The 12922-nt window shown below is 53.2% G+C and overlaps 2 protein-coding genes across 2 annotated transcripts in view; one reads left to right on the forward strand and one right to left on the reverse strand.

The window, feature by feature from the left end:
• The window catches only part of NTMT1 (N-terminal Xaa-Pro-Lys N-methyltransferase 1), a 21366-nt gene extending 15876 nt beyond the window's left edge, over window positions 1-5490 (reverse strand). Inside the window, exon 1 of the mRNA XM_011971168.1 lies at window positions 5383-5490. The gene's annotated coding sequence lies outside the window, so the exon portion shown is untranslated. The remainder of the gene's footprint in view (window positions 1-5382) is intronic.
• Window positions 4930-12629, forward strand: LOC105532855 (chromosome unknown open reading frame, human C9orf50). The gene is made up of 7 exons (XM_011971166.1): window positions 4930-5636; window positions 5867-5957; window positions 6061-6177; window positions 9576-9739; window positions 11313-11475; window positions 11659-11807; window positions 12413-12629. Exons 1-7 carry the CDS (start codon window positions 5126-5128, stop codon window positions 12514-12516), a joined length of 1299 nt encoding a protein of 432 aa, XP_011826556.1. The 5' UTR covers window positions 4930-5125; the 3' UTR covers window positions 12517-12629.
• The last annotated feature ends 293 nt before the right edge of the window (window positions 12630-12922 follow it).

A 12922-nucleotide genomic window follows, 5' to 3' on the forward strand; every position in this document is an offset into this window, starting at 1 on the left:
TATTTTTGAGACGGAGGCTCGCTCTGTCGCCCAGGCTGGAGTGCAGTGGCCTATCTCAGCTCACTGCAAGCCCAGTCTCCCGGGTTCCCACCATTCTCCTCCCTCAGCCTCCCAAGTAGCTGGGACTACTGGCGCCCGCCACCACGCCCAGCTAATATTTTTTGTATTTTTAAAGTAAAGATGGGGTTTCACCTTGTTAGTCAGGATGGTCTCGATCTTCTGACCTCGTCATCCGCCCGCCCTGGCCTCCCAGAATGCTGGGATTACACGCGTGCGCCACCGCGCCCGACCTAATTTGACTTCTTTTAAAAAAAAAATTAGAGACAGGGTCTCACCCGGTTGCCCAGGCTGATCTTGAATCCTGGCCTCAAGCAAGGCTTCCACTTTGGCCTCCCAGACTGCTGGGATTACAAGCGTGAGCCACCACGCCCAACACAGGTTACAGCTCAAAACTTGACTAAATTGACTTTTGGGAATCTGGAAGGACCTCCCAAACTGAAAAGAGCCACGGCGTTGCCCTCTCTCCATCCCCATCACAAACAACAGTTCGTTTGGAGGCTGCAGGCTGGGCTTTGAGTAAGAAGGGAAAAAAAGCCATTGGTCCTCAAATCCACCCATCTCCATTAGCATCTTAAAATAATACAGACTCCCCAAAATAAATAAAATAAAAAGAAATACTCTTGGCAGTGCCATGGGATTCCCACCCAAATAAGCAGAACAAGCCCATGAAATTTCCATTCCAAAAGCATGGCCCTTCCCTCGGCTCCTCCCGTGCAAAGAAATTCTGGAGCTATCTCCGAGGCAGCAGTGATGGAAACACGAGCTTGCAGGTGGGTAGAGCCTGTTAACATCTCCGAGCTTCAGTCTCCTGCCAGAAGACGTTGAGCAATGTAATCATTACTCAACTTCTGATGCTCTGAGAGGATTAAACTTGTGGGACACTGCACGTCAGACCTTCAGCTCAGCACCTGCAGTGGGTTCTCAGGAAATGGAAGCTATTATAATGACAATATTCACCCTAAGGTCATTTTTCCTAAACTATTAATAACATCCTGGTGTTGGCAGGGTGCAGTGGTGCACAACTGTAATCCCAGCATTCTGGGATGCCAAGGCGGGCGGATCACCTGAGGTCAGGAGTTTGAGACCAGCCTGGCCAACATGGCAAAACCCTGTCTCTACTAAAAATACAAAATTAGCCAGACATGGTGGTGCATGCCTGCAATCCCAGCTACTCGGGAGGCTGAGGCAGGAGAATCGCCTGAACCTGGGGGGTGGAGGTTGCAATGAGCCTAGATCACACCATTGCTTTCCAGCCTGGGTGACAACAGCAAAACTCCGTCTCAAAAATAAATAAATAAAATAATAATATTCTGGCGTTAGGTTTCCAATGCCTTCCTCTGAGCGGTGCACACAGAAGGTGCTTAAAGTGTGTTTGCTCTAAATGTACTGAAAGCTATGGGAGAAAGGGGATGCCAAAAAGCCCCATCTGCATTGAGTCCGCAGAACGTGTGTATGTGCATATTATTTGGCATCCCCTCTAGACTATTCTAGGTCCCAACTGCTGAGCAAGCTTCATTTTCTGTGTCTCTATGCAAAGGGATTGATCCTGGGCAATTTCAATTGCTGGGGGTGTCTGGAATCCTCCGCCAGGGGGCAGCTCTGGTCCAAACTTTGCATGCCTAAAAATCCAGCCCTATCTTATTTCCTGTCAACAGAACAGCAAGCCCCTTCCCCACACCCAGACTCCAAGGCCTTCCCAGGGCTGGCCAGCTTCCTGACCTCAAAGCCTCTGGCATCTCTGAATTCCCAAGCCTAGCACATAGTAGTTGCTTGATAAATGATTGCAGAGTGCAAGGTCTGGAGGGCTCTTTAGAAACATCTAGTTAGGCCGGGTGTGGTGACTCATGCCTGTAATCCCAGCACTTTGGGAGACCCAGGCGGGTGGATCATGAGGTCAGGAGATTGAGACCATCCTGACTAACACGGTGAAACCCCATCTCTATTAAAAATACAAAAAAATTAGTTGGGCGTGGTGTGGGCACCTGTAATCCCAGCTACTCAGGAGGCTGAGGCAGGAGAATGGCTTGAACCCGGGAGGCGGAGCTTGCAGTGAGCCAAGATCACGCCACTGCACTCCAGCCTGGACGACGGAGCAAGACTCCGTCTCAAAAAAAAAAAAAAAAACAAAAAACCATCTAGTTAATCTGGTATTTCTCAGCCATTAAAAAAAGTCACATACCCTTTAAATAAATACAAAAATATCTCCCTCCCCCACTCAATATTGTAGCTCTCCAAGAAAGTATGTCCCTCCATCCCTGGTGAGAAGCATTGACAGAAAATAGAATACATCTTTGGCGATGTGTCCTCTAGTGAGTCACTCTGTTATTTGAATTACAAAGTCGTTTCTTCATTTTCAAATTATGAAACTATGCCATGCCAGTGAAATACTCATGTAAATGACCTTTGTCTCCCACCCCAGCTTCACAATAATCTATGAGCTTCCTCTCGGCCCTCTCCCAGCCAAGACTCAGAGATAAGGCCCAGGGAGTCCTGAGAAAAAAGACGCTTCTCCAGTATCACACAGCAAAACAGCAGACCATGGACTTGAAAGTGGGTATGTTAATTTCTTTCTTTCTTTCTTCTTTTCTTCTCTTCTCTTCTCTTCTCTTTTCTTTTCCTTTCTGGAGATGGAGTCTCACTCTGTAGGCTGGAGTGCAGTGGCGCGATCTCAGCTTACTGCAACCTCTGCCTCCCGGGTTCAAGCAATTCTCCTGCCTCAGCCCCCCAAGTAGCTGGGATTACAGGCACACGCTGCCACACCTGGCTAATTTTTTTGTATTTTAGTAGAGACGGGGTTTCACCATGTGGCCCAGGCTGGTTACGAACTCCCGAGCTCAGGCAATCCGCCTGCCTCGGCCTCCCAAAGTGCTAGGATTACAGGCATTAGCCAGTGCAACCTGGCCTCTTTTTTTTTTTTTTTTTTTTTTTTGAGACAGACTCTCAAATGATCCGTGTAATGGATTAAAGTTGGAGATGTCAGCATGAGCTCATGTTTAGCTTAATATAAGTACAGATGGTTACCTATAGAAATATTTATAGATCTCTGTGTGTATAATAGTAAACACACACATTTCTTTGTCTGCCAGCTGAGACTGCCTGAAAGAAATGACATCTCAATAGCAAGAAGCACACCTAGCACCCAGGCCTTGAATCATTATTATTATTACTGTTTTTGAGATGGAGTCTCACTCTGTCACCCAGGCTGGAGTGCAGTGGCATGATCTCAGCTCACTGCAATCTCCGCCTCTCAGGGTCAAGCGATTCTCCTGTCTCAGCCTCCCAAGTAGCTGGGATTATAGGCGCACACCACCACGCTCGGCAAATTTTTGTATTTTTAGTACAGACGAGGTTTCATGTTGGCCGGGCTGGTCTTGAACTCCTGACCTCAGGTGATCCGCCCGCCTCGGCCTCCCAAAGTGCTGGGATTACAGGCGTGAGCCACCGTGCCTGTAATTTCTAGGTCCATTGTATTCTGACTGCCTGCTCTTGGGGTGGAAGTTCTACTTCCAGAGCCACCCAGCCTGAGCCTCCCAGATCTGGAAGGCCTGGCTGCCCTGGTCAGAGTCCCAGTGCCCTGGGTGGTTACGGCCAGGGCATCCAGGACACAATAGCCTCACCCTCAGTCCCCAGGCCTTGGTGCCCACTGCTCTTCAGGTGCCCAGGGGTGAGGCGCGGATCACAATGACCCTGAAACCGCCCAGAGGCAGCAGGGAGGGGCTGGGAGAGGCACCAGGCAGGGATGATGGGCTCTCCCAAGGGCTAGCCTACCTGTAGAGAGCTCTAAACTCACAGGACCTTCTCAGGCCCTGCCCAGAAGCCCACCAGGGTGAGTGTGACACTGTCCAGGAGCCAGCTCAGAGCTGACAACAATCTGGGAGTGGGGTATGGTGGGGAGGAAGCAGGCTCAGAGACCCCTCAGTGTCAGAGCTGGGAGTAGGACTGGGGCTCTGCCTCCCAAAGCAGAGTTTGTTAGAAGTCTGTGTCTTGGCCAGAAGTGGGCGCTCATGCCTGTGATCCCAGCACTTTGGGAGGCCAAGACAGGTGGATCACTTGAGCCCAGCAGTTCAAGACCAGCCCGCGCAACATAAATACAAAAAATTTCCACCCCATTTCTACAAAAAATACAAAAATTAGCCGACTGTGGTGGCGTGTGCCTGTAGTCCCAGCTACTCAGGAGGCTGAGGCGGGAGGATCGCTTGAGCCCAAGAATTTGAGGCTGCAGTGAGCTATGATGGTGCTACTGCACTCCAGCATGGGCGACAGCAGGACTCCATCTCTTAGCAAGACCCCATCTCTTTAACAACAACAGAAAAATGTCTTGGTTCCAGCAGAGACTTACTGAATCAGAATGGGGGCTGGGGGTAAGTCATCTGTACTTTCAACAGGCTCCCCACCCAGGGGTCTCTGAGGCACCACCAGGGCTGGGAGGCTGCTGGTCAGGTCTTTCTTCCCTCAAGCTGGTTCCAGGTTTCCTAATTCCCAGTAGAGCGCTAATGACGGTAACAGCTTCCACGATGTGAACACTGCAAGGCAGGCTAAGTGCTCTCTCAACCAGCGGTGATGCCATTTCACGGCTGCAAAGAGGCAGGTGCTGCTATTATCCCCATTCTGCAGACCAGAGCCCCCAGGGAAGACAGAGGGAAAGTTAATTGGCTTGGCCAAGGTTACAAAGCTAGTAAGTGGTGGAGCTGGGACTAAACCTTAAATAGTAAGAACTTTTAAATACTAAGAACGGCAGCTAGTCTATGTGTAAGCTTGGCCAGCGTGCCTGGCACTGTTCCGAGCTCGCTGTTCTAAGACTGGCATGTACGTGCTCATTTAAACGTCACAGCAACCCCAAAACTGACCACTCTTGCTGTCACCATTTTTCAGGTGAGGAAACAGAGGCTCTGGGAGCTCTCGCCTGAAGCCATTCGCTGTCCGCTGGGCCGGTGGCGCTCACCCTGCACTGCGCTGCCCTGCCCGGGGCACTATGGCCTGGGGTTGGACTATGCCCTCCCCACCTCACCCGGCGCCCCCCACCCACGCGCGCTGAGGGTGCGGTGAGCTGAGCGCGGGGCCAAGCATGTTCCCGCGTCGACCTCGCCCAGGGGCCCAGGAGGTGGCGCCCAAGGGGCTCCCTGGCGACGGCGACTTCCGACGCAGCAGCGACCCGCGGCTGCTCAAGCTGACCCCGCCTGCGCTCCGAGCGGCCCTGGGCGCGCGGGGCTCCGGGGGCTCGAGGATCCCGGGGGACGGCGCTGCGTGGTGGCCGGAAGGGGACGCCGAGCCCGGGGTGGGCTTCGGACGCCTCCCGCCGCCGCGCCTGCCCGCCCTGCTCACTGCGAGCCGGTGGGCGGTGCGGAAGCGGGGGCTGCTGCGGTCCCTGCTGCTACCCCCCCTGCTCTCGGCCGGCGCGTCCCGGGAATCGGCGCCCAGGAAGCCCGGGCCTGGAGAGCGCGAGCGCCCCCGGAGGGGCGTGGCCAGGGAAGACCCCGACTTCTTGGGCGCCTTCCTAGGAGAGCTCCTCCCCAGCAGGTTCCGTGAGTTCCTGCACCAGCTCCAGCAGAAGTGCGCCGAGGAGCCCGAGCCACTGAGTGAGGCCCCAGGGGGCGGGCCCGAGTCATTCCTGGTGGGGGGATGGTCTCTTGTGTCCCCGCACCCAACACCCTCACCACACCGACTCAGAAGGATGCTAATGTTAGCTGAGTATCTCAGAGCCCTCGTAACCCCTCCTTGAAGGCTGGCCTGCCATCACCCCGAGGCCATATGACTAGGAAGGATCGTCCCCCAGCCAAGGCTCACAAGTGTTTCCTCCTGGCTCCAGCATCCCCAGCACCACAACATCAAAGTGGTGTGTTAGAGCACTGCCCAGGGTCTCCGCAGTGTCCCAACTGTTCATTCCTTCCAGACCTATGGTAAGCGTCAGTTCCCTTCTTGGTGGGGACGGGGTTGCCATCGATGTTTCCAGAGAGGGACAGCCTGGCCACTCATGCCTGATGTGGCCTGTTTGTCTTTAAGGGGCCAGTCATCGCACCTCCAGGATAGTCTTACGAAGATTTCGCTCCATCAGACACCTACTCTGGGACCCCTGAAGGGTCATCACTCACAATTCACCACTGTCAAAAAGGCCAACCAGTGAGTGATGGGAGGGATAGGGTAGGGTAGTGGAGGAAAGGGGCATTTCTTTCCTCCTTTCTTTCCGCTTTTGCCCATGAATATATTCATCCATCCTTACATACATCTGTCCATGAATCAGATCTTCTATCAACCCATTCAAGATTCATTCGCCAGTTCATGTATGAATCAACCCATCCATTAATGAGGTCTTCTACCAACACATAATTCATCCATGAATCCATTCATATATTCATTTTCCCATTCACCCATCCATCCTTGCATCCATCTTATCCATGAACCAGATCTTCTACCACCTGTTCATGAATTTCTCCATCTATCCATCTATCTTTCTATCCACCCATTCATCTATCATGAACCCATGACTCCATCCATACATATTTTCACTCACCCACCCACCCATGAATCAGGTGTCTTGTGGATCCATTCATCTACCTGGCCAACCAGCTAGCCAGTCATCCGTCTAAAACTCCCACACTTCTATCCATCCATCCACTGATCAATCATCCATCCATTGATCAACCATCTACAAATCCTTCCATCCACTTGTAAACCCGGGACACTGTCCATCGCTAATCTAGTCATAAAACCATCCACAAACCTACATACCCATCTACATAAAAAACCAGCCACCCATCTGTCCATCTACCCATACATTCATACTTCAGTTCTATTCAGGCCCTTTCATTAACTCACCCCACAGTCCATCCACCCATCAGCCCACCCACCCAGTCTTCCATCTTTTTACCCATCCCACCATCATTTGTCCATTTCTTACTCTAACTTTTATTAGGTTTTACTGTATGTTGAATATTGGGAGAAAAATAAGGGATGGAGGTAAGAGAAGAGCCTAGGCATTGGAACCTACCTGGGCCTAGATACCACAGTTTTAACAGAGGGGGAAAAGAAGACAGAAACAGTTCCTCCAGGTTAAAATTCCTCCAGACCTAAGCAGGAGTGAAGGGTGAATGGCACTACCCATGAGTTTAAAGACCAGGGAGAGTAAATATATCACATACATATCATTCCTCCTCATCTGATACCCACGGCAGACAAAACTAATGGATCATATTTCCCCACTGAGCTTCAGAACCCTTCCTTGCACAGTACTCCAGGTAGACACTACTGATGGATCAGAGTAGGAACTAGAAATGGATCACATGGCCAAGCATGGTGGCTCATGCCTATAATCCCAGTGCTTTGGGAGGCTGAGGCAGGAGGATCGCTTGAGCCCAGGAGTTTGAGATCAGCCTGAGTAACATGGTGAAACCCTGTCTCTACAAAACTTACAAACGTAAGCTGGGCGTGGTGGTGCATACCTGTGGTTCCAGCTACTCGGGAGGCTGAGGTAGAAGGATTGCTTGAGCCTGGGAGGTTGAGGCTGCAGTGAGCCAAGATTGTGCCACTGCACTCCAGCCTGGGTGACAGAGCAAGACCCTGTCCCAAAAAAAAAAAAAAAAAAAAAAGTGAAACACATTTATCAACCTCAGAACTTTCAACCAATCAGGCCAAATATACACATGACTTCTCACAAGATATAATAAATAAAAGTTTGGAATTCATTCTCTCAAATGCGAGCAAAAGCAGAGACAGACACAGTTACAGACTTTCATATTCAAGAGCAAATACTTGAGCACCTTACTGTGTATGAGATTCCCTGGTAGGCCCTGCAGGGGACACTGGGGTGCCTCACAACAGGCTCCAGTGGCCCTCAAGGGGAGATGCTGAGCACACAACTGTTGGATGACTAGGTCCCAAGGCATGTAACCAGGCACTGTCCTGACACCTCCTGACTGCTTGGCTCTTTGGGGGTTGATGAAAAACATTCCCTCCGCATCTACACAGACATACAGATGTGGTCTGATGAACGGATGCAGACATATAAATACGTGCATTCCAACAGCCAGCCATGACCTTCCTCAATAACAGAGCTATAGGTGGGTCAAGTAGGCCTTCCTGCAGCTTTGCCCTTGAGGCTGATTTTTTTTTTTTTTTTTGAGACAGAGTCTCACTCTGTTGCTAGGCTGGAGTGCAGTGGCGCAATCTGGGCTCACTGCAACCTCTACCTCCTGGGTTCAAGTGATTCTCAGCCTCTGGAGTAGCTGGAATTACAGGCGCACGCCACCGTGCCCAGCTAATTTTTTTGTATTTTTGGTAGAGACGGGGTTTCACCATGTTGGCCAGGATGGTCTCGATCTCTTGACCTTGTGATCTGCCTGCCTTGGCCTCCCAAAGTGCTGAGATTACAGGCGTGAGCCACCTCACCCGGTTGAAGCTGAAATTAACAACAATAAATGGAACAATGTTATCTATGAAATATACATGTAACAGATACCCTTGGTTAAGGCCAAACCCTGTGCCAGGCCATATCCTAGATGTCTCATGTAAGTCATTTGATACTCATCAAATCCAGGAGGATGGTATTATTGTACCTATAATTTAAAGGGAAAAAAACTGCAAAATGGAGACTTGGAGACAGTCTGCCAAAGGTCATGTGGCTGGGATGGGGCATGATTGAGATAGACAGTTACAGTAACAGCTCAGCAGGGCAGGCGGTGGCTCACGCCTGTAATCCCAGCATTTAGGAAGGCCTAGAGGGGTGGATCACTTGAGATCAGGCATCTGAGACCATCCTGGCCAATAAAGTGAAACCCTGTTTCTACTAAAAATACAAAAATTAGCCGGGCGCGGTGGCGCACTCCTGTAGTCTCAGCCACTCGGGAGGCTGAGGCAGGAGAATAGCGTGAACCCGGGAGGTGGAGCTTGCAGTGAGCTGAGATTGTGCCACTGCACTCCAGCCTGGGCAACAGAGCGAGACTGTCTCAAAAAAAAGAAAACAAACAAAAAAAACCCAGCTCCCAGTTAGTGATGTTTCCTCTGGGCCCCACAGACCCTGGGCTGGATGCTTCTACGGCCCATTTCCTTTCTTCACAACGCTGTAAAGTAGGCACAATATTCCCATTTTACAGATAAGAAAACTGAGGCTCAAAAGGGTCAGGACTGAAACCCAGGACTGCATGACTCCTGGGCTGGCATTCTTATTCTCTCTGCTAAATTGCTTTACGTGCAAGGGTGCCAGCTCTGGAACCAGGGTGCAGGTCTTGGCTCCACGCCTTACAGCTGCATGACTTTGGAATAGTCTCTGTGCCTCTGTTTCAACTATAAAATGAGAATGATAACAGCATTTCGTGGGGGCTGTGTGCATTTGGTGGGATGCTTGAGCCTGCCTGGCAGGTAGGAAGTGCTCCATTAAGGCTGGCTTCTGTGATAGGCGTTATCCATTCTTACAGACCAGTGTAGGGCACTTGTCCAGAATCTCACAGCGAGTCTGGGGTTGGTGGGTGTGTGCTGGGGTACGGCGGGGGGCTGTGAGCACAGGCTCCTTTCCCCTCTCTCAGCAGGCCCCACGGTGCACAGGTCCCCAAGCTCAAGGCTGCACTGACCCACAGCCCCTCGGGGGAAGGCTCTAAGCCCCGCAAGCGGCGTTGCCCTTTCCGGGTGCGATTCGCTGACGAGACCCTGCAGGACACAACGCTCCGCTACTGGGAGCGCAGATGCTCAGGTAAGCAGACGGGATGGGGAGCCTCGAGACTCCAGAAAGTTCCAACCAGGAGGGCAGAGAGGCTGTAGCTCTGGGCCCCTGGAGTGAGGAACCGGCTTGCAAAGGCCAAGAGATCAGTGACCCTGCAGAGGATGTGCCTGAACTGGCCACCCTGGAGGATGTCAGGGTGACTTTCGAGGACCAAGTAGAGGGTCCGAAGTCCAGTGGAGGTGTTCCCACGTGGGCGGCACCTTGGACTGCTTGCTGCCAAGGGGTCCTCATACGCTGTATCTACCCACCTTGAAATCTGTAGCCAGAGCCTCTGGAGCCTACACTTGCTCCCCTTCACAGCCCCCATGGCCTACAGGGGCTGGAGGAGGTCCAGATGCCATTGGAAGCATCTTCCTTCGACATCCATGAAGGCAGCCCTCGAAGGCTGCCTGAGGAGGTACCCGGAAAAGCCGGGAAGAGGAAACTTTCTCTCTCCTGGAGACAGCTGGCACTGCCTGGTCCAGCAAGGAAGCTAAGAGCCACCAGGCCCTGGATGTAATGGTGTCTGTTTTGCAGTTCCCAGTGAGCTTTCTGAAGTGTGTTTCGAGAAGCAGGCGAGAAGTCCCTGTTCTTACTCTGGTATAACCTTGACCAGGCTCCACCTTTTCCTGTGTACCAAGCCTCTTGTCTTCTCAGGATCCAGCAGCCCCCAGGGCCCCCAACAGTCAACTTCCTCTAGCTATTTATTGAGCACCTACTATGTGCAGTTTCAGGAAATGTCTGCCTCAAGGTCTAGCTGTGGGCGATGCCCTACAAACCTAGGACCTTCGCTGATTTGGGAGGATCTGACGCAGTCGCCTTAGCATCACAGGAAGCTGGAGTTAGAAGCTGTGATTTTTGCCCAACTTCTGTGTGTTTGGTGGGGAAACCAAGGCCCCAGAAGCAGAATGGGCTTGTGTGGGTGACACAGAGCCACAAATAGAAGCCAGAGTGCCCCCGGGCCCCTCTTGGGAATATAAGGCCAGGACAAGCCCAGGAGAAACAATTTCATGTGAATGGCAGCTGGTGCATACGGGAGATGAATCTGTGTCAGCCACTGGCCATAAGGAGCTATCATGGTGTCCAGGGCAGCAGGGTGCCCAGGATATGTGGGGGCCAGCCTGCTGCTTCCCAGCCCTTTCCATCCTGCGGCAGCCATTGGGGAATTCAGGGTCCTTGGACCATCTCACATGGCTGCTGTTGGACGGGAAGAGCCCCCAGCCCTGAGACAGCCCTCCCTGAAGCCCTCAGCACTCTCAGCATGGTTTCTGGGATTTCTATGATGGGGTAAGCAGTCTCCCCGCTGCGAGAAAGGGGGCACGCTTCTGGCTGCAGCACGAGTGGGGATGCGCAGGGGCACAGCTTGGGTATAACAGAAACAGTCACGCAAGGTGGTTTTAAAACCCAAGCCTTCTCCAGAGGCAGCCAGAAGGCACTGGGGAGCCTGGGGTTGCCATGGAGACAGGGCTCTGACCGGCCTTGCCTGCCAGAGGGAGGAAAAGAGGGTGGGGGCACCAGTGCCCTCCTCCTGGGCAGGGATCTCACCCTGCCCTCTCTCCTGCAGTCCAACAGAGCATCATTGTGAACCAGAAGGCTGCCCTGCCAGTGGCGTCGGAGCGGGTGTTTGGGAGTGTCGGAAAACGGCTGGAGAGTTTGCCCAAAGCCCTGTACCCTGAGGCCAAGGAGGAGACCCTGGCCAGCTCCTGGTGCTGGGACTGTGCTGGCCTGTGTGGCTCTGGGGAAGGGGATGGGACTCGCCGACATTGCCAGGGCTCCCCACCCCGCTTGCTTACAGACCTCCCCACCCGGCAGCAGGCGGGTTGTCAGTGTGGGTCCTCAAGGGCCCTGCCAGCCATGGGTGGGCCAGGGACTCAGAGTCCAGGAAGCTCATGGGGTCCTGTCTCCCCCAGGTCCACCCAGAAGACACAGGGCTATCTTTCTGAGGACACCTCCATCAACAGCAGCGTGCCCTTCTGTTCAGGGAAGAAGGCCGCTGCTCAGAGACCGCGAAGCGGCCTCCGAGCCTTCTTGGACCCGTACGGCAACCTGGAGCAGGTGGGCAAATGGTGAGCCCCTGCTGGCAACTGGCCCCGGGAGCAGCCCTGTTTGGTGGGGTGGCTGGGGCTGGGAGTGGATCCTCCCTGCGAGCCAAGTCACCGTGGGGGCTTGCAGTGGCCACGCTGTGTTCCTGCATCTCCCTCAAAGTGCAGCAGTCAAGGGGCGGCTGTAAGCCAGGTGCCTGGGTTCCGATCACAGCTCCTTTCTGCATCTCCCCTTCCTTCCCCTCCCCTCCCCTCCCCTTTCTTTGCTTTTTTGAGACAGAGTGTTGCTCTGTGGCCCAGGCTGGAGTGCAGTGGTGCAATCTTGGCTCACTGCAACCTCCACAATGGGGACACCCACCACCACTCCCAGCTAATTTTTGTATTTTTAGTAGAGACGGGGTTTCACTATGCTGCCCAGGCTGGTCTGGAACTCCCGACCTCAGGTGATCCGCCCGCCTTGGCCTCCCAAAGCACTGCGATGACAGGCGTGAGCCACCGTGCTCAACCTTGCATCTGTTTCCTCATCTTTTAAAATGGGGCTGGCAGCACTACCTGCCCGACAGGGCTTCAGCCTAGAATCCTGCTGGGAGCCCAGTCCCCTGCCCTGAGGTCCCAGTAGCAGCCAGCTGGTCCTCTGTCTCACTGCAGTCGGTCCTGAAGCAAGGCCGCCCTAAGGGGTACCATCTCCTTCTGGCCTCCACAACACTGCAGCCAGATCAGAGGTGAACACCCGCGAGCCCAAGGCCAAGGACACACATGGGCCAGGCGATGAGGAGCGTCCTTCCTTGCCCACAAATAAAGGCACATCCCAGGTGGCTGGGACCTGCCAGTAGGTCTCACACAAGCCTTTCTGGGTACCTGATTGCTGGTCTCTGGGGGTTCCTGGAAGGAAGGGGATGGAGACACAGCCAGGATGCGGCTGAGGGATGGGGACAGGGTATCCCTGGGGTTCAGGACTTGTACCAAGTGAACCCCTCTCCTGGAAGGTGGGAGACCCTGCCACACACCTCAAACCTGGGAACATGCTGGGCACGATGGTCCACGCCTGTAATCCCAGCACTTTGGAAGGCCAAGGTAGGAGGATGGCTTCAGCCCAGGAGTTTGAGACCAGCCTGAGCAACATAGACCCTGC

This window comes from Mandrillus leucophaeus, unplaced genomic scaffold (genome assembly GCF_000951045.1).
Source record: "Mandrillus leucophaeus isolate KB7577 unplaced genomic scaffold, Mleu.le_1.0 Scaffold99, whole genome shotgun sequence".
Lineage (NCBI taxonomy): Eukaryota > Metazoa > Chordata > Mammalia > Primates > Cercopithecidae > Mandrillus > Mandrillus leucophaeus.

Coding starts and splice junctions, on each gene's coding strand:
- LOC105532855 (XM_011971166.1), top strand. CDS start 5,126: ATGTTCCCGCGTCGACCTCGCCCAGGGGCCCAGGAGGTGGCGCCCAAG. Junction 5,637..5,866: donor CGAGGAGCCCGAGCCACTGA/GTGAGGCCCCAG, acceptor TCCTGGCTCCAG/CATCCCCAGCACCACAACAT. Junction 11,808..12,412: donor CGGCAACCTGGAGCAGGTGG/GCAAATGGTGAG, acceptor TCCCAGTAGCAG/CCAGCTGGTCCTCTGTCTCA.